The 23,505-nt window shown below is 43.2% G+C and overlaps 1 protein-coding gene across 1 annotated transcript; it reads left to right on the top strand.

Annotated features, from left to right (window-relative positions):
* Positions 1 to 247: 247 nt before the first annotated feature.
* On the top strand, positions 248 to 20,323 carry LOC102373494 (lysosomal acid lipase/cholesteryl ester hydrolase-like). The gene is made up of 10 exons (XM_006028996.1): positions 248 to 375; positions 2,975 to 3,113; positions 5,590 to 5,704; positions 8,772 to 8,970; positions 11,442 to 11,551; positions 12,223 to 12,359; positions 13,811 to 13,951; positions 16,687 to 16,758; positions 17,482 to 17,553; positions 19,688 to 20,323. Coding segments are annotated over exons 1-10 (1,221 nt in total). The 5' UTR covers positions 248 to 373; the 3' UTR covers positions 19,922 to 20,323.
* The last annotated feature ends 3,182 nt before the right edge of the window (positions 20,324 to 23,505 follow it).

Below are 23,505 nucleotides of genomic sequence, written 5' to 3'. Positions count from 1 at the left end.
GGATTATTCAGATAACTATTAGACTAAAAAATTATGTAAACAAATCCTTTGGGAACCCCAAGCAGGTTGAAGCAGACAGCCACAGAAGAAGAGATAACAAAGAGCAGATTGTTTTATTTTTAATGGAGGCATTGGAAAGAACGATTTTCCATATATTTTGTGTTTACTTTTATGTTACTATCCAGTAGGAGCATGGGAATGCTCTGCTGTGCATGCTGGCAACACATGGTAATGCATACTGATACTCTTAAGTAGACTGTTCTTTTTGATTACTTGTTATAAGCTTACATCAGTTTGCATGGTGAGTCAGTCAACTGGTGGATTTAGCCTGAGAACAACAAACAGAAGGAAAGGCCAAGACAACTGAAGCGATATGTGAGTGTGTATTACTTCATAATATGTATCTTTCTTTTGGTGTCTGTCTATAAATAGGAAAACCTTCAGTGAATGTATAATTCCTGTTTCTTTTATAATCTTATTATTATTATTATTCCTTTAAAAGTTGCCTGTACCTTTTGGATTGTTAAGAAGGTTCTGTGGGGGAAAGGGTATATGTCTGAATAACTGACTTGCTTGAAAAGGTTGAGAGAGAATGAGCTTGAAACAGCTGAGAGAAAATGAAGAGGCACTCTTTCTCTGCTCTTCTGTCCTTTTTTCATATGATGATTAAAAATCCTCAAATAGCTAAGGTTCATCTACACTGCAAAATGGTATATATGATTTGATACAGGTCTCTTTGTACTAGTGACAGAAGTAGGGAACACTGTTCCGAACAGAGGGTCAGCATGTCCAATACTGGTCAGTAGGGAAATAACCTAATGGATTGTGGAAGACATCAGCCATGAGATTGTGAAATGGTGGATAGTACTCCTTTGAAGATGCTTTAGGCTGCTAAAGTATCTATGTAGCTGTGATAGAATTATTTCTGAATGATTGAGGTTGGCAGCACTAAAAACAGTTGGATGTGAGAGCAGGTCAAACATTCTCCTTCTATTCTTTTATCATTGGAAAATGCCTTTTTGACCAATAGGAAAATATTCTACAAAAAGTTGTATTGATCAACTATTTCAATTTTGACAATGAATTTCAAACCATTATGCAAAAATCAGTAAATGTCACAGGCTAATCCTTTAAGAATATTCTAGGAAAGATTGAAGGGACTTTAACAATCTGAAAATATAATCAGCCCTGATACAACAATCTGTATTAATAACAGTCAATAAGCTGTGAGTTGCAACAATTCACCAGTCATTGTGGTATATGATATGTCTTGTCTGCACTTGAGGCTGCTTATTCAAGTGACAAATCCTGCTTTTTTATTTTTTATTTTACTATTATAGTCTGCCAGTCTGGTCTTCCAATCTGATATCTGCCAGAAAGAATAAATTCAGTTATAACCAGGCTTTAGTCTTTCTATTAAAGCTCATTTCTGAATCAAGCAAAGATAATGTTCTTGATAATACAGGCATTCTTGCTCTGTGGGTTCTCTGAAAAGTAATGTGGATTTCCAAGTGAGTCTCTTGTTTGTTTCATCTTGGTGTTTATGTACCATTTTTATTAGTATCATTCATACACAAGAAAGCTTCTCTGTGATCTGTCTGAGCAAGAAAGAATGATCGTATAGCCTAGCTCGGTGGTTTTCAACCTATGGTCTGTGGACTCTGGGGGGTCTGCAGACTATGTCTAAGGGGTCAGTGAAAGATGACTATGATCAATGAGAAGTCTGTGAATACCCACACTTACAATTCAAAGGGGTCTATACATCCAATTGAACTTCCCAAAGGGATCCACACTTCCATCCACATTTTTTTAGGGGTCCACAAATGAAATAAGGTTGAAAACTACTTGTCTAGTTGTACCAAACCCTGCAACCCCAGGAACTGACACAGGAAGATGAAAAGGGAAGTTCCCATTTTTATATAGAAAATGATAGGTGATAGTGTCACAAGGCAATGTGCTGAGGAGAAAGGAACAGGTACAGGTAAATAAACATTAACATTAAAGTGCATACAGTTAGGTGCTAGGTAACAGGTAATAAGCAGTAACAGTGTGGTGAATTAACTCAAGAACAGGTAACAGGTAGTGAGCACTACTGCTGTGCTACGTACAATCAAGAACCCTTAAACCTTCCTTCATGTTGGAGGTGTTCCAAACCAGCCTCTGGTCACAAGAGCACTAAGTTACCATCTGCACATGCCTTTGCATCTGAGTGCCACTGCTGCAGTCCACATTCCCAGCTCTGTCACTCATCTGGGATCTCCATCCATGCATTTAGTTCTGCTGCTGCATCCCATGCTCTGCTGCTGCAATCTGCGATCTGCTGCTGCTTTCTGCTTCCTCTCTGTCACCCTGCACCCAGTGTCTCTAGGGATTGTAGTCTACATGCAGTTAGCACAGTTCTACAAGACTGTGCCCCCTGGGAACCCCTGAGAGTTGTAGTCCAAATCCAGTCAGCAGGGCTGCTTTCCCAACTGTCGCGCTTTCAAATTACAGTACATTACATTCAGTTAACACAATGTATTTCATAGCCTCCGTTGACAAAAGTCATGCATTACTGTGAATATTATAAGGCCATTCTAGGAGGAAGGGACACTGCCTTAGAGCAATAGAAATGTGAAAGAATGTATTTGCAGTTCTTTTTAGTATTTTGTTGAATAGGAGTGTGAGCAGGCACTACTCACTATCCTGACAATCTGAGGGCCCATTCTCTACGCAAAGTATACACACATAGGTATTGACAGTTTCCCAAAATAAACTCTTCTTCAGCATCGTATCCCTCTCACTAGGTCTCAGCTCAAGCTACCTGTTCCTTGAGCTGTTGTTCATTTCTATCTGATGCCAAGGAAACAGAAAGATGTATCTGGATTTCTTTGATGTTATAAAACGAAGAAACAGCATTTGCATAAAGCAGCATTTGCACACGCAATACGCTCATAGCCTTCTTAATTACAGAGACATTCCTTGCTTCACACAGGCCCAGGATATGGATATTCACAGCATTGGTTTGGTTCCAAGGAATTTCATTTTCTGAAGCATTTCGAAAACCAACCCCCATGAATTCAGAAGAAATCTTAAAAAGGAACAGGGTGGATCCAGAATGTTTTATGAATGTTGTAAGTGATGTAATTTTCTCCTCTTTTTTAAAGGACAGTCCCCATTATTAATAGTTCCACATTTTTGAGAGTGCCCAGCACTGGATATCTTTTAAAAAATGCCTTGGTCTAGCATTCAGGTGTCCAGATTGTAGCCATATTGGTCTAGAGGCAAAAGGAATCAGAACTCGTGGTAGCGGTGATATCTTTTTTAAGACAAACTAGATTTTTGCAAAAAAGAATTCTTTAATTGCAAGCTTTTGGGCACAACTACCCTTCTTCTGGCATAGGAGAAAAGATTGTAAAAGTTCTCCTTGGTAGAAATGAAAGTTCAACTACAATTGTGCAGACAGTAGTTATGTCTTGCCTATAGTACACCATGAAAAAAAATACTATTTTAGTGTAAGTCAAGTAGCCTTAGACTCTTGCCCTTGACTGGAAATTGCTTTGGGAGCTGGAATTATTGAATTCTATCCCCAGCTCTGCCACTTAGTATGAGACCATTGATATGGCACCTAAGGCCATGTGTAGACAAAATGAGAGGCATGCGCGCGCAACACTTTGAAGCGGGCTAAATGCTTTTGCACCGCTTTAATGGTGTCAGTGTTTGCATGCCTCAGTGGCGTATTGTACATTAATTCCAGCCACTGTAGGAAATTCAGTGGTGTAACATGCCTTAAATGACTTGGGGTGCAGGAAACTAAAACTCCTTTGAAGAATTTTAATTTGTTGCCCCTACAGACACAGAGCAAAGCACCGGGCTCTGTGCAGCTCCATGGCTCTGTAGGAAGCCCTTCAGGCAGCCTGGCAGCAGCCCGGGAAAGAAGCTCTGCCCAAGAAAAGCGGCAAGCCTGACCTTTCCTCCCCCTGCCTTCCCCAGAGCCTGCCTGCCTGCCTGAGCTGCGTGGGGCCCGATGCTTCCCTCCACAGCTGCAGTGCCCCCCAGGACTGCCTGATCCAGGTGCCTGTGGGCAGGTGCCACCTTGGGGGACCCACAGCTGCCACGGAGGGAAGCACCAGTCCCCCCTGCAGCCCAGGGACCACTCCTCCTGCCAGCAGATCACCCTCCCCTCCCCGCCAGAGAGGCAGCTAACTCAGCGGGGTGTGTGCACAACACAGGGGAGGTGGGGGGGCAGGGTTTAATCAGCCCTAAATTGAAGTGCAGTTTTTTAAAACCCACCACTTCAATTTAGGGCCCCCATTTCATCTACACACACCATAAAGCATGAAATCAATAGGAGTTCTTCTGCGTTTATCGGTAAACAGTATTTTAAACCATAGGCCAAAGGATTGAGAAGGGGATCTGTCATGGTGGTTTTGGCCTCCTCTGATATGGCTTAGCCTTTCTGGACATTACAGAGAACTTGAGAAGGGGTTTAAATAAACATAAGTTTCCTGTTGCACTTGGCTTAGTAGGGCATTTACACTTTGCCAGAAAGATTTTAACTGCCAAACAGACATATTCTCCTAATAGAGTTGTTGGACAGCATTTTCCAGTCTAAAGTTAATTAAACTCTTCCCATGTACCAACAACATAGCTTCTCAGCTAAGCAAAGACTTCTCTCCCAGAAGGGAGGATTCTGACTATGCATCTATTTTGCCTGTTATGCTGCTCTCTGAATTGTTTCTTAATTATTCCTAGGGAAAGGCAGGAGCTCTGTGAATATGTTAGGGTGAGTAATCAGTCATTTTAAAAGATCAACTGTTTATTGTCTCAGCTCACGTTGTTTTGCAATAATTTTAAGGAAGCATCATCAACTTTATTCCCTTAAAGATAAAACAGGCTGGCACAAGATAACAAATATAAATTATTTGTACTTTTTAGGAGTAGAAGCTGTCTCTTTTAAAAGTAAAATATCACTCCCTAGTATCCAGGGCAAATTGTTCTTGCTCCTTTTCTAAGGAGGGCTATAATTAGCTATTTCACATCACCGTAGCTGATCAAGACAGTGTCTTTACATTGATGAGGAAGTTTTCTTACAGTAGTTTAGGTGTGTCTTTTAAAAGAAACTGGCTATTAAGCATCTCATAGCATGATTCATTATCTTCATTACAGTTTACTGGCATATACTCCACAAATCCAGCTATGATGGCATTGCTTGAGATTAAGGTTGGATTGAAAAATAATGCAGACAACAAGGAATTGTTCAGCCCCATCCTGTCCTGACACCTGGGTTACAATGTTTGTCAGGGCTGTGTCAAAGAGGAGGGGGCATAGTCCTGGCTATATGCTATAGAGATTATTATGTGACAGTTTCCAGAACCTGTAAATTAGAACACCAAGCATTTGAACCAGAGGCCCGCAGCTTCACGGAACAGGTGAGTGCAAAAGTGCCAGACCTTCTTTTTTCTCTCTTCTCAGATTTTACACTGAGGAGCAGTTTGCCTAAACCTGTGGACTGGGATAGCTTTCCCTCCATGGGGATCCTTGCTTAACACCCCAGACCATGTGAAAAAATGGATTTATCTAACTAGGCCTTCATTTGGCTTCCTGCAGACTGAAATTATCAGGTATCATGGATACCCTGCTGAGGAGCATGAAGTTGTGACCGAAGATGGTTATATCCTTAGTATTAACAGAATTCCTGGTGGAAAGAACAGTGGGAATAAAGGTAAGATTTTTGTCTGAAGGAAGAAACCTTTGCTGAGCTTGCACTGGACTTTGGGCTTGTGCTTTTTATGCACAACTTCTCATATCTAGGGTCCTACTTAATTTCCAGTTTCATGGATTTCACAGGCACCACTAAATCCGGGATTGTCCATAAAACTGTGAAAACAACAACAACAAAAATAAAATAAAATGTTGGCTTCCCAGTGGGAGCTAGCAGTCTTTGCTGCCCAGAGGGGAAGGTGCTGGCTGACAGGGCAGTATGAATGGCTGCCAGCAGTCAGAATGGTGGCTGCCTCCCCTCCATCCTCTCTTTGAGACCTCTCAGCCAATCAGTGCTGAGAGGTGGGGCTGCATAAATGTCAACTTGCAATCAAGAAGGAAGCCATTCCCTCATCCATCCTCTCCTCTGCGGCCTCTCCACCAATCTGTGCCTAGGGATGGGCCAGCAATAAAATAACCACAGAATGAGAAATTTATGCCACAATTAACCTGTGAAAATTGGAAGTTCCCCCATGATTAGGTAGACTCCTACATATATCACATTTTCCCATTCACATCTGAATTTTGATTCCATATCAAATCATAAAAACAGGTAAGGTTGGCCTGGTTCTGTACTTCTGTAAACCCTTTTTTGCATCTCTAATTCTTGCTTTCATGTAAGCCGAGTGACTTGCCATCATCTAAAGTATTTTCTTCTTCTTAAAAATGTTGCATCACATGCAAGAGGGAAGGATTTCTTAGGGTGAAATCTTTTATAGGACCATCTGTGTAGTTGCAATAGTGTTCACAAGCTTTTAAATACAAGACATTCTTCCTCAGATCAGGTCATCTGCCTTGGACCTGGGGCTGCATATATGAATTCAGACTTTTTCTCCTGTGAAGGCCAGGACAGGGTGTTAAATTGAGAAGTGAGTCTCCAACTTCATTCTTAAAGTGGGGAGGCATGTAGCAGGATGGCCAATTCTCTTAAGAGAAGGTAGCTAGATAGAGTAAAGAGCTGGAGCTGAGGGTGTGGCTTGCTGGGAATTAAAAACCCCAGCAGGCAAAACCAGGGTGAGTATGGAGGAGAAACAATGGATGCAGGAAATCTCCATGCTAGGAGAAGGAAAAAACTGGGAAAGAAGATGCAGGAAATCTCCATGCTAGGAGAAGGAATAAACTGGGAAAGACCCCTGAAGCCACAGTGGACCTGTCTCAGGGATCAGGACAGTAATGTTTATGTTTGCTTACTTTGTTTGATGAAGACCTGTATATAACTGGGGCAGGCTGAGAGGTGCTCCAGGTAGCAGAGGCCAGCAAAGTGAGAGACTGCATAGTAGGCCTGTGTGAATAGGGAAGTATTCGATTTGGATTTGGCCAATTCAGAGGACAGTGATTCAATTGGGAGATTTGGATTACTGTCCTGAATCAATTCAGCTGAATTGGCTTTGGAAGATTTTGGCACTGATTTGGAGAGATTCAATGATTTGGATCGGCTGGGGAGAAGCAGGCAGAGCCAGGCAGCTGCAGGTTCTCCCACGGCTTCTTCAGCTGTGCCTGCATCTCCCTGGGTGGGGGAAGCCATGGGAGAAGCCCCCATGGCTACCCTGCCCAGCACCATCCCTCCCCTGGCCCTAGCTTAGTCCCGACACTTTAAAAAAAAAAAAGCCCTGCACTCACTAGCTGTAGTAGCAGTGACTGGGGCCTCTGAGGGCTCATGACAGGGCACCCCCCCACACACACACATACACAGCATGGGGCAGCACGGGACAGTGGGGATCATCCCCCTGCCTGGCACCCACATGCCAGCTTCCCCATGGTGTGGGTGCATTGCAGCTCAGCAGGGTGCTGCACACTGCCTTGGAGCTGGGGCCACTGGGGCTGAGCAGTGGCAGGGTCTGGCTGAGCCTCCCCAACCCCCAGACAGCATGTGGTGCCCTGCTGAGCCACACTGAACCCACACCATAGGGCAGCTGCCACATGGGTGCCAGGCAGGGGGGTCCATCCCCACTGCCCCACGCTGCATGGAGGGGGGGCTCTGCCATGAGTGCCCAGAGGCCCCAATCACCTCTGCCAGAGCCAGTGAGTGCAGGGCTTTTTTTTTTTCTTTTAAAGTGCTGGAGGCTGGGCTGGGTGCAGGGGGGCAGGGGGTGGTGCCAGGCAGGACAGCCATGGGGGCTTCTCTTGCAGCTCCTCCAGCTGTGCCTGCCTCTGCCCCGGTGGGAGGAGCCACCTGCCAGCACAGGTGGAGGAGGATGCAATGTAGGCTCAGCTCTCTCTAGGCACCAGCAGGGTATAGCCCCTGTTCCTAGCGCTACCTCACCCACATCAGCTCTGGGAGCGAGGGCTCTGCCCTGCTGCCGCTTCCCAGTTGGCTTGGAAGGCATGGGATGTGGATGCAGCAGTGCTGGGAGTGGGGGCTATGCCCTGCTGCCACTTCCCCCCTTCCACCTGAAGCAAGCCACACCCACATCCTGTCCTCCCCTCCCCCATCCCAGCTGGGCAAGTGGCAGCAGAGCAGAGCCCCTACTTCCAGCGGTGGTGTGCCCACATCCCGCACCCCTCTGCCCCCCTCTCTGAGTAACACATCCCCAATCCTACTGGGCAGCTTGGTCCCAGCCCCAGCCGCAATCCTTCCCTCCCACACAACCTTTCCCTCCCCCAACCCCAACAGACTTACCGGCTGCAGGCAGCTGTGTCAGCTGCCTGTTTAGTCTATGGCTGAATCTCTGAAGCAGCTGAATCTTTTCTGAAGCTTTTCCAAATTGATTTGGATCTTATAATTGTTCTCTCAATTCGATTCAGATTCGGAGATTCGGTCCCCAAATTGAACCGAATTTCCTCCAAATCAAATCACCTACCAAAGCTTTGCACAGCCCTACTGCATAGTGCTAAGACTGCAAAAAGATGCTTGGAAGAGGGACAAAGCCTAGCTGAAAGACGCCAACCTGCTACACTGTGTTATTACAGTTTTCAAACAGCCACTCTGAAAAGTCTGGTTTCTACCGCTTTACAGCAGAACACTGTAACCCAAACCTCACTACACTGTAGTAGTTGCTGAATGCCAATGAAACCCTCTTCCTTTCCAGGAAAAAGGCCGGTGGTGTTTTTGCAGCACCCTCTCCTAGGAGATGCAACCATCTGGATTTCTAATCTACCTAACAACAGCCTTGGCTTCATCCTAGCAGATGCTGGCTATGATGTTTGGTTAGGAAACAGCAGAGGGAACACCTGGTCTTCAAAGCACAAGACTCTTAAGCCGAGCCAGAAAGAGTTCTGGAGGTTCAGGTACACTGAAAGACTTAAATTTTGAAAATAGATGTTTCTGAGGTGATAATAATAATAGTGAGGTAGGGGAACATCTCACCTTCAGATTCCTAATACATTGCTACCCAGACTGGTAGTGACTGGAGGATGGGAGTGGCCTACAGAAATAGGGAGATGAAAGCTCAAGAGGAAAGGATGTTCAGTGGGGCTGAAATTGGGAAAGGATTGTAAGAGGAAAAGAGGGATGTGGGTAAATGGAAGGGGATATAGCACAGTGAGGTGATGGAAGTGAGAACAGAGGTAAAAAGCATGGTGGACAGCTATAGGGCTGCAACAGTCAGAGAGAAAGAGTGACGTGAGATAGACAATCCATGCCAGTGCAACAAATGAGGAAAAAAACTCCCCAGAATTTGGTTCTCACAGGCAAGCGAAGGATGCTGTGCTGAAATGAAAGGCTCTGTCACTGAGCAGAGTCCAAGTACTGAATCGGGCCAGAGAAAGAGCTGCAGATCAGGGTTGGCCCACACCTACCAGTCTCAGTCATGCAGTATAGAGAAGAGTCCTATTTACAAGTCTGCCAGGCTAGTAACTTTTAGAAATTCTATTTAGAGATCCTGTGTATTTGCTGGAAGCAGCAGTATTGCAAGACGCATGCTGCACATTTGACACAAACTAGCAAGGACTAAAAACCCATGAGTTGGCAAAATCACTGATCAGTAGGACTGTGTGGAATTTCGCCAGGTGTTTCACTTCAAAGCTTTTTTGACGCATTTTGATCTCAAAACAGTGAAATTTAAATGAAACAAAAGGCTTCAAAACAGCTTTGAAATGAAACAAGAGCACTCAAAACATTTTGAAAGTTTCAAACCATTTTGAGTTTCAAAACCGGGCTTGCTTGGCTTCAGCACCAGTCCCAGGTGGTAGCGGCAGCCTCCTCTCATCTGATGTGCCGATCCAGGAGCCCACACCCCTGGGAAGGCTGCTAGGCTGTGCTGGATTCCTCCTGGGGGCACAAGCCCCCGGATCTACAAGCCAGATGAGAGGAGGCTGCCACTACCTCTTGGGACCAGTGGCAGCAGCTATCTTCCCTGCGCTGGGTGCAGGCTGCACTCAGCACTGGTCCCAGGTAGAAGCCAGAGCCTCCTCTCATCTGTGAGAGGAGGAGGAAGAGGAGGAGTCCAACACAGCCTGGCAGCCTTCCCAGGTGTGCGGGCCCCTGGATCTGTGCATCGGATGAGAGGAGGTGGCCTCTTCCACCTGGGACCGGCACTGGGAATGGACTGTGCCCAGCATGAGACTAGATTGCTGAGCCTCCTCTCATCCAGTGTACAGATCTGGGGGCTCGCACCCCTGGGAGGAGTCCAGCACTGCCCAGCAGCCTGAGTCTCCTCTCATCTGGTGCACAGATCTGGGGGCTCACACCCCTAGGAGAAGCCCAGCAGATCTGTGCCCTGGATGAGAGGAGTGCCCTTGTTTCATTTCGAAGCTGTTTCAAAGCCTTTTGTTTCATTTCAATTTCAATGTTTCAAGTTCAAAACGTGTTGAAACAGCTTCAGAACAAAACACCCAGTGAAATTTTGTACAGCCCTACTGATGAGTGATTTTGTCACCTCATGGGGTTTTGGTCCTTGTTAGTTTGTGTCAAATGTGCAGTGTGCATCTTTCAATACTGCTGCATACAGCAAATACATAGGCTCTCTGCAGAGCTCAGCATTGGTCCCAGGTGGAAGAGGCAACCTCCTCTCATCTGGGGTGCAGATGAAGCGGCTCTCACCCCCAGGAGGGCTTCCAGGCTGTGCCAGACTCCTCCTGGGGGTGCAAGCACCTGGATCTGTGTGCTGCATGAGAGGAGTTCCAGACAGCAACAGCAATCTTATCTGGTGCTGGGCACGGGCTGCACCCAGCACCAGTCCCAGGCGGCAGTTCTTCCTTTCATCCAGTTCACAGATCTGAGGGTCTGCACCCCTGGGATGAGTCTGGCATACCCCACAGCCCTCCCAGGGGTGTTGGCTCCCGAATCTGCACACTGGATGAAAGGAGGCTGCCGCTGCTGTCAAATATCAAGAGTTTTGCTTTGAACAGTTTGAGGTGCAGTTTCCCAGAAACCTCTGTACCTATCTCCTTGAAGCTTGGCAGACTTCACACCCTTAGAAGGGGCTACCATCCCTGCAGTCTGCATCCAAATCAGGCAAGAAATGACAAAGTTTTAGGTATTTTCATGATTCCCCATTATAGCCTGTGGGCGAAACGTCAAAACTCGTCGAAACAGCGAAACAGTTTTGACTAAATGAAATGGGACAGTGCTTCAAAATTAAATGAAATGAAGCAAAGAAATGAAACACCATCCCTTTGAAATGGTGAAATGGACGTCAAAACAAAATGATGGTGTTTCGCATCAGTCCTCATTTCACTTAACTAAAGAATCTGTGTGCTATTGTGGCCAACTGTATTAGAAATCATTCATTTAAGCTTTCTGTGTTTTGTCCCTGTAGTTTTGATGAAATGGGTAAAAATGATCTTCCAGCAGCACTACACTTTATTCTGGAAAAAACAGGACAGAAACAGCTCTATTATGTTGGCCATTCACAAGGGACAACTATAGGTATGCCAAGGTGGATGTTAAGCTTGTCTGTACACTATCCTCTAATGATAAATGGTATATGAAGGCCTTTGTAATTACCTATTATTATTCTTAAAATCTCATGATTGTAAACCAGCCTCCCAGTTTTGGAGTTTTGAAGAAGACACTTTAGATGCCTTTATGAGGAAATGCTGCCATTTTAAAATAAATTGATAGCCACTAAAATCAATATTATCAAGCTTCTTACCACCCGCAGAGGGAATCAATAAGTCAACAAGGGACTAGAGTCATTTTTATCTTGACATTTGCTTGCCTTCTGAGATTGTCAGTGCTTTATTAGTTTTGTATGTGAACATTTGTTGTATCGTATTGTCTGAATTAAGAGTCAAGAAGAAAATTATATTCTGTTCCTCAATCCAAGCCTCAGAACATTTATACTATTGTTTTACATGGTTGTAAAGTGCTATGGGTTTTTGGAAACTGAGGAGCATAAAACCCAAAAAATAATTTGCTTACTTTTGACTATCAGAATCTAACCGAACAGCATCTCAGGAATTTAAATTTTCAAGGTGTAATCTAAATTGGGATTTAGAATGAATGTTTGATTTTCACATTATGAATAGCATTTGAACCAACCAGGGCTATTTCAGATTCAGCTTTGCTATGTTAAGAGATCTTTTGTATCTTCTCAGGTTTTACAGCATTTTCAACTAATCCAGAATTGGCTGAAAAAATCAAAGTTTTTTTTGCATTGGGTCCAGTAGCCACAGTTACCTATGCGACCAGCCCCATGGTAAAGCTTGGGTCTTTTCCTGAATCCTTGATCAAGGTATGTTATTCCTTCACTCCAACAGCCAGACACACCGTTCTGACTGCACCTGCTAAACAGACAGCTAAGGATTTGTCTAACATAGGGCCAGTACAAGGCCATTGAATGCTTCTTCCACTTATCCTAGTTTGGAGTCCAGCCAGGCATGGGGTAGATTGTCAAGAGCTAAATGAGTCTGAGATAAACTCAAGATGGTTAAAAATGTATCACTCAGATATTTAATTATTCAAATATTTCTTTTCAGTTTGGAGCCTTGCTATAATAATTTGAATGATGTAAGTAGGTGAGGCTACAGGTGTGTTTTGCTTTCTGTTTCTGCACTGGTTTAGCTTCAGAAGGATCTGTCTGGAAACCAGGAAGGAAGGAAAAGAACAGCTCAAGAGAGCTGTCACTTAGCAAACACTCCTTTTAGAGTTGTTAAGGGACAGTGCCAGAACTAAAACACTTATACTGAAAGGGATTCCAGGAACCAATGTTATGAATGCTGAGCCATGCTGCTCCAGTACACTCCAAGAGTTTAAAGCATGCTTTTAAAAAACAGTTTAAATCTGGGACTGTGAACATTATTGAGCATTACCTGTGGCTATTGCATGGTAGCAGAACAAGATGAAGAAGTTTGGTGTTCTAGTTATACATTTCCCTACGTTAACAAAAGCTGATTTTTATCCAAGGCAAGGGTCGGCAACCCCTGGCACACATGCTGAGCATGGCCCGTGAGGCCATTTTCCTTGGCACGCTGCGGCCAGCCCCGGCTCCGGGTAGCTGCTGCCAGCAACGGAGCCTGGGCTGCTTCCAGCAGGGCTTCCAGCATCCCAGCTGCCTGCTGGGAGCAGCCCACATTCCCAGCTGGCAGCAGCTCCCCAGAGCAGGGGCCGGCTGCAGCCAGGAGCCTCCAAACAGCTGCGCTGGGCTCCAGCATCAGCTCTGCATTGGAGCATGCAGGCACACCTTACAGTGGGTGGTGGGGGAGGGGCCCAAAGCAGCACAGCCCTGGTCTCTCCCCCGCTCCTGGCACGTAGGGAATCTTGTTTTATTATTACCTGTACTGAATATCTTCTCTTTTTTTAGACAAATAGCTAACTTATGAAAATCTGAAGTATGGCAAAAGTATGTTAGTCTATTGCTCTTTGACTGACTTCCATTTTTAACTTAGCCAGTCTTCATGTCAATGGAAACAACTGCATGTACTCTAATGACATCCAGAACTAGTTGTAATATTTTATTGCCATGAAAATAGGAAGATGGTTTCCTCAATGAGAATCACTTGGTAAAATAAAGAAGAAAGGATAGTTGTGAGTTTGTGGAAATATTAGGACTAAAGGATAAAAGAATGGCAAACTGACCAATGAACTTTGATTTTTTTATCTCACATTAAGTGATTATTTTATATGAAATGAGTTTATTATTGTACTCTACTTTTGTAAGAATAAAATAATAAGGATGTTTTTTAGATCTTCCTTGGTAACAAGGGATTTTTTCAACAACCCAAACATCTGAAGAAACCTTTTACAACCATGTGTACATCCCTGAGTAAGTTTTGTACCTCGCTCCTCTCTTTCGTGGTTGGCTATAATATTCCAAACCTGAATATGGTAAGTATGAAAGAGTATTTTAAAACAATAAAACTAAAGTAATTTCTGACATGCATGATATCTACATACATTATTTATAGACAGCATTTTTTTTCCTGCAGAAATATAGATGGTAAGGTGTGATAAAATTAATCAATATTCTGAATGATTAAAATCCTCCTGCTGGCTTTGACCAACATCATATTAGATTATAACTAAAGCTGGGATCATCCACATCCTAGGTCCAAATCTTGGTTAATACGGCTCTGTATTGCACAGATTTTTGAGGCTTGTCCCTTTTGGGGCAGTTAGTCAAATCTGTTCTGCTATAGGGGACAATTCCATTAGAGGGAAAAATTAATATTGGAATCATTTTTCTTTAATGCACTTCTTATTATTTTTCAAGTACCAAGTCTACTTTCCCGTATACAGAGGGCGCACCTACAATAGACACTACGTTGTTGTAGCTCATCACTATGGTGATATAGTGTTTTGCAGGCACAACCATGAAAGTGATGCTGCATAGTATATAAAAATAACTATGTACCACCAGGACTGCGCAGTACTGGCTAAAGCAAGTACTAAATGACTGTACAAGTGCACAATACCAAATGCACAGTCATGGGTATGTGTAGATGTGCCCAGTGTGAATCAAACAGTAACAAGAACATAATTCCTTTCTTCTCAGTTCCCAAACCAAGTCCCCAGGTGTTTTCTCTACAGATGTTTGCCAAGACCACAATCCCAATACTTTCTTTCATATTGTTACCCTGTTTTTCTGGTCCCTCATGTTTGTGCCAGTAATATTTCTTACTGCTTCACCAGCTCTCTCTCCCAGTTTAACATAGACATATACACTAACACATATAGAGCTCGTCTAGCAAAACCTCCCATATGCCTATTCCAAAATGCCCTTGAATGTAAGACCACCCCCTCCCCAGTAATTACATTCTTACATGGCAAGTTATAAAATTGTTACAATTCTCCATGTATAGAGCCTAAAATCATACTAAATATGTCCCCCCAACTGCTGTGACAAGAAAGCAACAGCAGAAATTGAGGGGCAGTCCACACCCCTTTCTCCTCTGTCCCTTGTCCCCTGTGCCTGTCCTCCTTGCTGCCTGTTCCCTGCCACGTGCCACCGTGCTGTCCCAGTGTCCTCCATGCCTGTGCCTGCCCCTGTACCTTGACCCCTGTGTCTGCCACCCCACCCCCTGCCTTCCTCACAAGTGGTTGAATGAAGCCCCAGGTATGAGTACTCCATATCCAAACACAAGTTATTGAAAAAGCACATCCAAGTTGGGTAACCTTGTGCATCTCTGATTTTAACTCAGAGATGTTATGCATATGCCAGGGGAAAGCTTGTTTCCATCTAAAAATCGTGGCCTATATTGTGTCACAGATCATAAGGCAAGCAATAGTGGCTTTTTGTTATTTTAAAATTTTATCTAGATGTAAGAAAAATATCCTCATCAAAACATTGTTTCTTTTTTAATTGGTAAATATATGTTAGAACATTATTTTTACTTAAAGCAAACAAACAAACAAACAAACAGATTACAAGATAAGCCTTGATGTGTTATGTCTTAGAGTCAAAACATTCCATAATGTAAATGTAAGTAAAATACCCTTAAAAGGATGTGATATGCATTGTAAGTAGCCAGATTAGAAACAGGATAGACTTTTATAAGGGTAAAGACAAACAGGTAAGATGTTTGCTGACTTTATAATGTGACTTGCTAACTGAGTGATGCAATTCTCAGTTCAGGATGACAGATTTTATGGGGAATCTGAGTTATTGTCACAAATCACTAAATACTTGTAAGGTACTAGGGCTGTGCGAAGCATCGGTCCATGATTCGATTCTGTGGAGATTTGGCCCGATTCGGTGGCCAAATCTCCAAATCCGAATCAAATCAGGAGACCCTTTATTCTCCCTGAATCAAATCAGAAGCCTCTGAATCAATTCGGAGAGATTTAGAAAGATCTGATGATTCAGACATGGACACAGCTTTAAATGTTTTTTTCTACATACCTCGAGGTACCAGGTGGCTCGTGACTGCTGTGATGCTGGGTCACAATGAGCATCATACAGGAGCATTGGGGGCTCCCCAGCATGCTTGGCAGCAGACCCAGAAGTGGATCAGAAGCACTTCTGGTCCAATTCCATGTTCACTGGGGAGCATGCAGGGGGGACCCTCCATGCCCCTCTGGCTCGGTGACTGGTGCCTCCTGGGTCTGGGGGGGCACCTGGGGTCCCCCCACAGCCAATTGCTGAGCTGGGGGAGTACAGGGGGGCCCCCAGCATGCTCTCCAGCAGACCCAGAAGTCAACCAGATATACTTCTGGTCCACTTCTGGATTTTCTGCTGAGCACATGGGGGCCCCCCACTGCTCCTGTGGGTGCTTCATCCACCCCAGCATCGCAGCATTCACAAGCTGCACTGGTAACTCAAGGTATGTAAAAACAGCATTTAAAGCTGTGTCTATGTACAAATCTTCAGATTCAGATTCGGCCAAATCAAAATTGGGGACGGTGATCCAAATCAATTAATCAAATCACTGTCCCCGATTTGGGCCGAATCTGAATCGCATACGGCCTGCTTTGTACACCCCTAATAGGTACCCTGTTTTAATACAAGAGAACTGCATCCTCATCCTTTTAATCCAATGGTGAGCCACATCCTCTAGATTTTTATTTGAACCTCATTATTAAATGGATTTCCACATTCATGATAAATACTATTTTCGTTTTAGAGTCGCATGGGCATGTATGTAGCACATTCACCTGCTGGAACATCTGTGCAAAACATACTACATTGGCGTCAGGTATTAATGACCATTTGAAACCTGTTGAGAACCACATTTGGGATCTAGAATGGCATGGCCTTCCTTTCCTATACCGATATGAAAGATTTAACTGCTCGTCATTTTGCTGAAATACAGAGATTAGTACAAAGTAATATATATCAGTAAATAGGACTTAAAGCAAGAATTTCCCATTTTCAAAAGGGGATTTTGCATGTGGGGTGCCTTATGGACAGATTTTCAATAGGACTTAGGTAATGAAATCCAGAACATAGATCTATAAAATCTTCTACAGTAATGCAAGGGACCTCAGAAAGTCATCTGCCTCAACACACAAATATTAGTCTAATTAACTTGTAAAACCTTCCAGTGGTGGCTATTTCACAACCCCCCAAGCTGATCTGCTCAAGAGTTAAACTATTTTTAGAATTAGAATTACTTTCTCTGTTATATACTTTAACTCTCCCTTGTTGCAATTTTAGGCCATTAATTCTTTTCCTGCCCCTTATGGGCACAGAAAACAGTTCATCACCATCTTTTTGCATCTGAAGACACATCAAATCCAATTCTCTTCTCTAGATAAAGTAATTCCATTCCTTCCAACTGTTCCTTGTATGTCATGCTTTCTGAGTTCGAAGGATAGAATTAGTCTTGGCAGGAGAAGGATACTGCCTTCTGCTTTCTATTTCCAAAAATAGTCCGCTTTTGCTTTGAGTCTAATTACTGCTGATATGTAATTAACAGGTATTATATGCAAAACAATTCCAAGCTTATGACTATGGCTCTAAAGAAAAGAACATGGAGAAATACAATCAGGTAGGATGATATGCTTTGTGTTGGAAAATACTGAGGTCTTTGTAAAAAAAATAAATAAAACAAAGAAACATAAGACAAAGGACAGAGACCTACATTTATAGTAAGATAAAGGAAATATTCTTCAAGACAGTGTTTCATGGTACTTTACAAAAGAGGTGGCCAGCCACAGCACACATGCCACATGTGTGACCTTGGGTGAGCAGTTGAGAGGCACCAGAGGACAGGAATGGGGTAGAGCACTCTGTGGAGCAGAGCTAAAGAAAGCATTCATGAGAGAAGAGATGTCAGCCATCACTGCCAAGAGACAATGCAATCCCTGGCCCTGCAGAAACAGTTTAAAACTTTTCTGGCCTTGCAGTCAGTACCAAATGCAGAACTTTGTATCCTCACTGGCCATGCAAAACGATGGCAGTTTTGTGGCCAGGAAATAATTAACCTGACTCTTGGTGCTGTCCTCTTCTGTCACTGCTCTGCTCTGCACAGCTACAGCCAAAGGCTAGAGCCCCTTAGCCTCCCCTCTAGGACCCCAGAGTAGAAACTATCACGTATGTTTGTGGGCTATGGGATGATCAGAGTGGCACTTGGAGATCGAGTGGAAGGGAGAGGGGGCTAACTCATGGTATACCTCCCAAAAAGATGGACCACCACTACTTTGCAAGAGAAAAGTTAAACCACATATAAGGAGGCTGAACCCTGTGGTGAAAGAGGTAATTTAACATGGATGTGTCCAGTTGTAAAAGATCATTAAGATGTATACTTGACTGTTACAAGTAGGTGGATGTTTACTGTCAAATGATTCTTGGGTAAACCTGCTGGAGACTCCTCAAAAAAAGCAATCACAAAGAAAGGAAGATTTAACATCTTACCTGTTCATAGCTGGTAGACTCTTGGTGAATTTTGTTGGAAAAGATAATTTAGAGAATGGTTCCAGGTGAAAGGGGGAGAGCCTCTGAATCAAGAGAAATGCATGAACCAAGTAGGTACAAAACAAAACAGAAAGAGGAAAATAGATACTGAGACATTTGCCTGCCATTTTTTCAATACAGGATAATGATCTTATATGCCAGTTTAGTTGGCATTGGCAAGTTCAATAGGCTTCCTGATGCTAGCTACTGAGTAAAGTTAAAATAATCTTTCACTTAAAGCAAATCCTGAGAAATCCTCACATTCTAGGAGCTGCAAGAAAAGGTTCATGCGTGGTATTAACTTGCCAATATGCAGACAAACAGAAATACCTACAGGGGAGATCCTGGAATGATGCCTTTCTAAATGGCAAGTGATAAATTCATTTTGTAATTGTTTCCATTCCATTCTGAGGCTCCCATGGTAATGAGACTAACTAACTACTAAGATTTATGGGAAAATAAAGGGACTTGTCATTCAGTTTAAGAGTTGTGTTCAACATAATTTCCAAACACAGAGTAGGACAATGGTCTTGGATTTCAGGTTTTTACCCTGAACTCTGGGAGACAAAGTTCTATGTCTGGAGCTGTCACAGAGTTCTTGTGTGCTGTGAAACAATCATTCATTTTGTCTGCTTCTGTGCCCACTGGTAAATCAGAAATAATTATGAGGATACTTTCTTAAAAGACTGTTGTATAGGTGAAGTCATGAAGGTTTTTGACTTGCTATGCTAATGTGTACCAAATAGAAACTTATTAAAAAAGAAGTGTAAAGTCATCTAAAAAGTCAGAATTTTTTTTAATACCAGTAAGCATGGAAGGGTCTGTCTGTCTTATTGGCACATGGATAATAAGAATTATATAGATGGTCTTTTACCCAATGCATCCCAGCCATATATAATCTGATTATCATTCTAAATCACATGGAAATGACACAAGTGTGCTTTCATGCAAAATTTGTAACATGAACCAAGAACTTACAACTCTTTTATTGTGAACACTTCTAATCTTTTGACATTGATAGATTTTTATTTAAGGGCATTACCTCTAATTACTGGTACCAGGGAAGAATGAAAAAAGGATTGAGGACAGGTTTTATTGCTACTTTTGTTGTTATTTTATTTTAGTGATTTGGAAGAGGAATAAACTTTTGTCACTTCACAATTTATTTGTTAAAAAATGGCAATGGCTTTCCCAATTGCCCTATTTTAATCTGTTCCCCTCTTTTCCAGACAACTCCTCCTGCATACAAAATAGAAAAACTGAAAATGCCAATTGCTGTTTGGAATGGTGGACATGATTTGATTGCAGATCCAAAAGATACAGCCATGTTACTCCCTCAGTTTACTAATCTAGTTTTTCATGAGCATGTTCTTGAGTGGGACCATCTAGATTTCATTTGGGGTCTTGATGCAACCAAGCGTATGTATGCAAAAATCATGGACCTGATGAAGAAGTATCCCTAAAACCATGTGACAAGGCTTGAAAGCAAAGATTAGACCTACTGGGTCCTATCTGTTTTCTGTTGGCAATAGAGATGACTTTCTGATTTTTCTTTCTTTTCTTGTAATAATTTTTTTTTTAAAGATCAGTACTTGGAATTTCTGTGATTTGTTTCTATTTTTTATGCCTGTGTCACTATCTTCCTGGTGCATTTAAGTTACTAGGGCATCTCCTTGTAAGGTGATGTCTGTAGCAAATCGTTGTAACACCATAAAAACAGCTGCATGCATTATCTGTATAATGCTGTACAGGATCATTTAATTCAGAATGTATTAATTTCTGCAGTTCAGTCTGTCACTGGGTTGATAGCAGGGCTGTGCGAAGCTTTGGTCCCTGATTCAATTCAGTGAAGATTTGACCCAATTCAGTGCCTGAGTCTCCAAATCCAAATTGAATCAGGAGACCATTTAATTTCTGAATCAATTTGGAAGCCGCCAATCAATTCGGAGAGATTCAGTGATTTGGCCATAGACACAGCTTTAAATGTTTTTTCTACATACCTTGAGGTACAAAGCTGCTCATAAATGCTGTGATGGTGGGGCAGATGGAGCGTCTCACAGGAACAGGGGAGTTCCCCAGTGTACTCGGCAGCAAACCCAGAAGTAGACCAGAACCACTTCTGGTCCACTTCCGGGTCTGCCGGGGAGCATGCAAGGGAGCCCCTACTTCCCCGGCTGGGCAACTGGTGCCTCCTGGGTCTGGGAGTGAACCTGGGGTTCCACCGTGGCCGATTGATGAGCTGGGCAGGTGTAGGAAGGGCCCCCGTGCTCTCAGCAACAGATGTGGAAGTGGACCAGAAGTACTTCTAGTCCACTTCTGGGTTCACCATCAAGCATGTGGGCCCCTCCCGCCCACACTCCTGTGGGATGCTCCATCCGCCCCACCATCACAGCATTCATGAGCCACACCTGGTACCTCGAGGTATGCAGAAAAAAAATTTCACTCTGTGTCTATGGCCAAATCGCTGATTCTCCAAATCAGCATTAAATCTTCAGATTCAGATTCAGCCAAATCAAATCAGGGACAGTGATCTGAATAAGCAAATTGAATCACTGTCCCCAATTCAGGCTGAATCTGAATTGAATATGGCCCATTGCGTGCACCCCTAGTTAATAGCATTTTAACAGCATTGCTTTCAACCTAGCCAGCAGCATTACTTTTACTGCTTTGCTTTTGAAGATCATGCTTTTGAACTGACTTTTAAAGAGACTGCCAGGGTTGAGAGGCTAGGTAATTAATGCTGATGCTGGAAAGTGGCTCCATTTGTGGCCTCAAGGAATTCTCTCAGTCTATTATCCTCAGCTTTCCTATTTGCAAAATTGGTATTATAATATCTATATCATGGAAATATAGCTAACGTTTGTGAAGCTAATTCATCTTGAGAGATATCTTTAGGGTTTCCATGTATTTATTATATTTCACAACCAGTTTGCATTGTTTTAGGAGACATATTAACATTCATATACCTTATTGTCACAAGTAAAAATACTCAGCAGTGGACACCAACTAAGCACTAGTTCAGTACAAGGCCTAAAAACCAACCCAAAATGCATTCCTATAATCAGTAACACTGCTATACTCTTTTGTGCTCAGAAATGAAGTACATGGCTCTGACTTTCCCTATAATGGTGTCATTTCCCCTTTTTTTCACCTTGATGGTTCTTTTAGAGAGTTTATGACACTGAAGAACTACCTCTGGCCCTCTACAGGCCTCCTCTCTGAAAAATGTTTTGTGATTAAGATCATGTGGGGTTCACATGGGATTTTAATGTAACAAATTTTGGGTATATATTCTCAATAATACCTTGCTTGTACTTCCCATACTTTATTACCATTAGTAATTTAGGCCTAATAAATACAGCATCATAGAATGACCTACTGGTGTCCCAGATTTACTGTCAGCCTAATATCAGAATGACTAGATTTTTCTATTGTATATTCCCTAGTTTGGATCTTGTGTCAAATTTTCCATTTCACTCTCCAAGACCAGTAGCTTTGATTTCTGTTGTGTTTTCCCACTCTTACCTAATTTTCCAGAATCTCTCTTAAGTGAGCATCAAACATATTGAACACATAAAGAAGTGTTTTGCTCTGATCCTCTGTCACATTAGGCATGTCAACATGAGACACTATACTGCTGGTGGCTGTGTGGCAGAGCTTCTGCCTACTATGTGTGAGATTTGAGATCAAGTCCCAGCTGGGATGAATTGAGGTGAGTGAAGTGACAGGAAGAAATTCTTGTTAGGGGTCTTTAAAAGGAGGCTTGATAACTACCTAACTGGGGTCATTTGAGCTAAAACTTAGTAGGGGTTATAAGAGCCCTGTATTCATTCCTATCCAGAGCAGGGGGTTGGAATAGATGATCTGCTCAGCTCCCATCAGACCCTACTTCTATGAAACTATGCTCAGTAGACTCATTTCCTGGGCAGTGAAGTGTCACCATTGACACATGCACAGCAATTAGGGTGCAGTAGACTAATTTACTGTGCTACAGGATAATCCCATCAAATACAATGTTATGCCTTCTTTTTTTATTCTACTTTATCTGCATTGCTCAGTAGTTATAATAGGCCATAATACATCCAAAATCCCTCCTTCAGATGGAAAGTCTTATTTTAGTTCATTTGTGTTAAATTCAGTCCATCCATCTCCCATGCCTGTTATACAAATAGATGGCATATTTTGGGAGGAGGGATACAGAAGAATTCTGCTCTGCCACGGCAATCTTCATTCAGTGTAGGATTCCCTTTGAACCTTTTGCCAATGGCAGAATTTGGAGCTGACCAAATGTAGCTATACACATTTTTGGCACAGATCTGATTCTACCCAGCTAAAATCTATAAGGCTTTGTAACAGGGGACCTAAACTCTGTTACTTGGACACAAGGAAAGGAGAGGAAGACTCAGTCAGAGACCCCAGAGCCTGTGCCAAAGCAGGCTAGAGAGAAGGGGGGAGATCAAACAGACAGGATCCAGAAGAGGACTGGGAGAATATGTGAGAGGGGCATGTGGGATTAAAGCAGCAGGAACAAGCAAAGAGGATCTACACCAGGGAGCCCAGAGACTCCTGTCACTTTAAGAAGACAGAGCGGCAGAAAGGCAGCTTGATAATTAAGGGAGTGAGAACCCAGTGCATGGCTGGGGCAAAGGGAAGGGTCAGGGGAGAAAAAAGGAATGCAGTAGCAGAGGGTGGTGCTCCTGGGCCCATAAACCCAGTTCCAGAGCCAGAGCGGGCAGTCAGACCCTGCAGACTCAAAGAAAAGGAGCTCCCTCAGAGAAGTGGACTGCAGGAAGCAGTCTAGGGAAATGAGCCTGCTCATAGGAATGAGAACAGGTCTAGCCCAGGGAAGTTACCGTTTGTGAGAGGTGAGCTTTGCATGTCTTCTAGTTCTACTGTTATATGTTTAATTTTTCTTGTTCTATAACTGGAGGAACAGGTGTGGCTATGAGCGGGGGCTGGGGGCAACAAGAGTGCTGTAGGGGAACCCAGAAAAGATACCAGCCAGGGTCGGGGATCAAATAAGCAGTGTGGAGCTGATGCTCAAATG

Source organism: Alligator sinensis, unplaced genomic scaffold, assembly GCF_000455745.1.
Source record: "Alligator sinensis unplaced genomic scaffold, ASM45574v1 scaffold557_1, whole genome shotgun sequence".
NCBI lineage: Eukaryota > Metazoa > Chordata > Crocodylia > Alligatoridae > Alligator > Alligator sinensis.
The sequence above is the reverse complement of the archived record's forward strand: the minus strand, read 5'-3'. Positions and strand labels throughout refer to the sequence as shown.

Coding starts and splice junctions, on each gene's coding strand:
- LOC102373494 (XM_006028996.1), top strand. Junction 3,114..5,589: donor CAGAATGTTTTATGAATGTT/GTAAGTGATGTA, acceptor GGCTTCCTGCAG/ACTGAAATTATCAGGTATCA. Junction 12,360..13,810: donor TTCCTGAATCCTTGATCAAG/GTATGTTATTCC, acceptor GATGTTTTTTAG/ATCTTCCTTGGTAACAAGGG.